The sequence below is a fragment of the Anneissia japonica genome, unplaced genomic scaffold, assembly GCF_011630105.1.
Source record: "Anneissia japonica isolate Jap-2015-1 unplaced genomic scaffold, ASM1163010v1 scaffold288009_len375886_cov190, whole genome shotgun sequence".
Classification (NCBI taxonomy): Eukaryota; Metazoa; Echinodermata; class Crinoidea; order Comatulida; family Comatulidae; genus Anneissia; species Anneissia japonica.
In genome coordinates, this window is record NW_022748146.1 from 317,874 (window position 1) to 319,943 (window position 2,070).

General features: G+C 34.4%; 1 protein-coding gene across 1 annotated transcript in view; it reads right to left on the reverse strand.

Moving 5' to 3' along the window:
- Positions 1-50: 50 nt before the first annotated feature.
- Positions 51-2,070, reverse strand: part of LOC117120673 (arylamine N-acetyltransferase 1-like) — a 6,155-nt gene continuing 4,135 nt past the window's right edge. Inside the window, exon 2 of the mRNA XM_033265696.1 lies at positions 51-1,139. Coding sequence (XP_033121587.1) covers positions 221-1,129 — 909 coding nt within the window. The 5' untranslated portion in view covers positions 1,130-1,139 and the 3' untranslated portion in view covers positions 51-220. The remainder of the gene's footprint in view (positions 1,140-2,070) is intronic.

Below are 2,070 nucleotides of genomic sequence, written 5' to 3' on the forward strand. Positions count from 1 at the left end.
TATATATATATATATATATATATATATATATATACATATATATACATATACATATATATATATATATATATATATATATATATCGGAAAATTTCTGGTGTCACCGCTGGTTTTATGGTATTTGAGCACTGCATTATTATTTATTTGATTCATACACTATTTGTTTTCTCAGAGTTAAGCAACAAAAACTTTGAATATATATGCATAGGCCTATGTATATGTTATTGCAAGGTTTTATCTTCAAAATTGTTTTTGTCAAATTTTAGAGACTGTGCAACGTCAATGGCAGCCTCAACCATGTCCAATGGGAATTGAGGGAAGTAAGCTAAGAAAGTCGAAACAAGTTCAGTGCGCGTAGTTATTTCTCTTACTTCCAATTGATGATCATTATTCTCAAACAAAAATGTGGAATCTTTGATCGCTATCAGTTTGTCTTCAGCAAACGCGACACATGTTATGCGTTCGAGAAACGGAATCTTGTGTATGCCAGGTACTGTGTAAATACCAGTCATCATCGCATGAAAACTTTCTATAGCAAGCGGCTCCGTTGTCATCTCCCAAAATTGATGCCATGCTTTGCTGTCGATGTTGACTGGAAAATCATACCGCTTATCGTGTTTATGTAATCGTAGTATGGTGTTATCTTTACGAACAAATTTAAAATAGAGAAAGCCAACATGGTAAACAGGGGATTCATTTTCAAAGTCTAGAGGTATCGGATCCCAAGAAGGAAATGCCATGCCGGCATCAACTAGATGCAGGTCTCCTGGTTTTGTAAGATCGCGAGCTATATTACATAAATGGCTGTTGTGATTATTTAAAACAGTGCAACCATTATGGTATACATCATAACCAATTGTGTTTAGTAAAACGTTAATAAATCGATTGGTCGCATAGCAGAGACCACCTCTTCTTGCAAACATATCCTGTTTGATTTCTTCAAATGTCAATAGATGGCGGTCTTCTGGTTTTGTACTCATGCTTGAGATTCCTTGAAACGGTTCGACGTGAATATACCGGCGGAGAATGTCTCGTAAAAGTTCCAGTTTGTTTTCTCTGAACATCTTCTCAAAATTCTCGATATGAAGAATCTTTTCAAGAAACTGTTTGGCATCGTCATATGACAGCATCGTGATAAACCTTCAAGTTCAAAATATAATAGTTTCAGTTAATACAATGCAGATTAGATATGTTAATCAGAGTAGGATTAGGCCTAGACACCCTCCTTTGGGAAGCCCCCATTCAGGGGACACGCCTATTAAGGGGACACTTCCATGAAACGAAGGGAAATATTATCTCTTAGCACTACGGTCAACCCCTAAGGGGACACCCCTTTTAAAGGGGACGGGGACACTTTTAATGTACACTAAATAATGGTCATATCAAAACATGGCCTATTTAACTCTTATTATGGGGACAATTATTTTTATTATTCTATCTTATCGCAACAACTACAGTAGTCCCTAAATAAGGAAAAAATCATTCAACTTTATATTTTGATACCTTTTGAGCAATAAAGTAACATCTATCCACATTTTTTTTTCTCCTGAATTCATAAAAATGGACATCGGTACAATCTGCCTGTTTTACTTGGTATAAACTAATCTTGTCAATTTTGACCCTTCACCTGGTAATTTATTTGTTTCTTATTTTTAGTGTACTTTCATGTAGAATGCTTATCAAATTTTTTTTTGTTTTTTTTTCTTTTTTGTTTTTGTTTTTGTTTTTGTTTTTGTTTTTTTTTTGTCGTGTAACAAGTTCTCGTTTCATATTTGTAGATTCGTGTTAGTGTGAAATTGTTTTTTTTTTTTTTTTTTCCTTTTTAACATAAATAAGAACTCAAAAATGCCCATAATGTTAAGACACCTAATGGTGATGCGGTATATCTCTAGATATTTTTGCACGCGTCTGGACAGATAGTACTGTATATATGATGAAGTACCGTAGCCTGACATAATGAGATCTACCGGTACTATCTATCGTCGATGGCTAGCCCTATGCCAATTACGAGGCCTACTACTACATTACATATATCACTGTTCTTTTATTCAAGCACCTGTCTCTTATACAC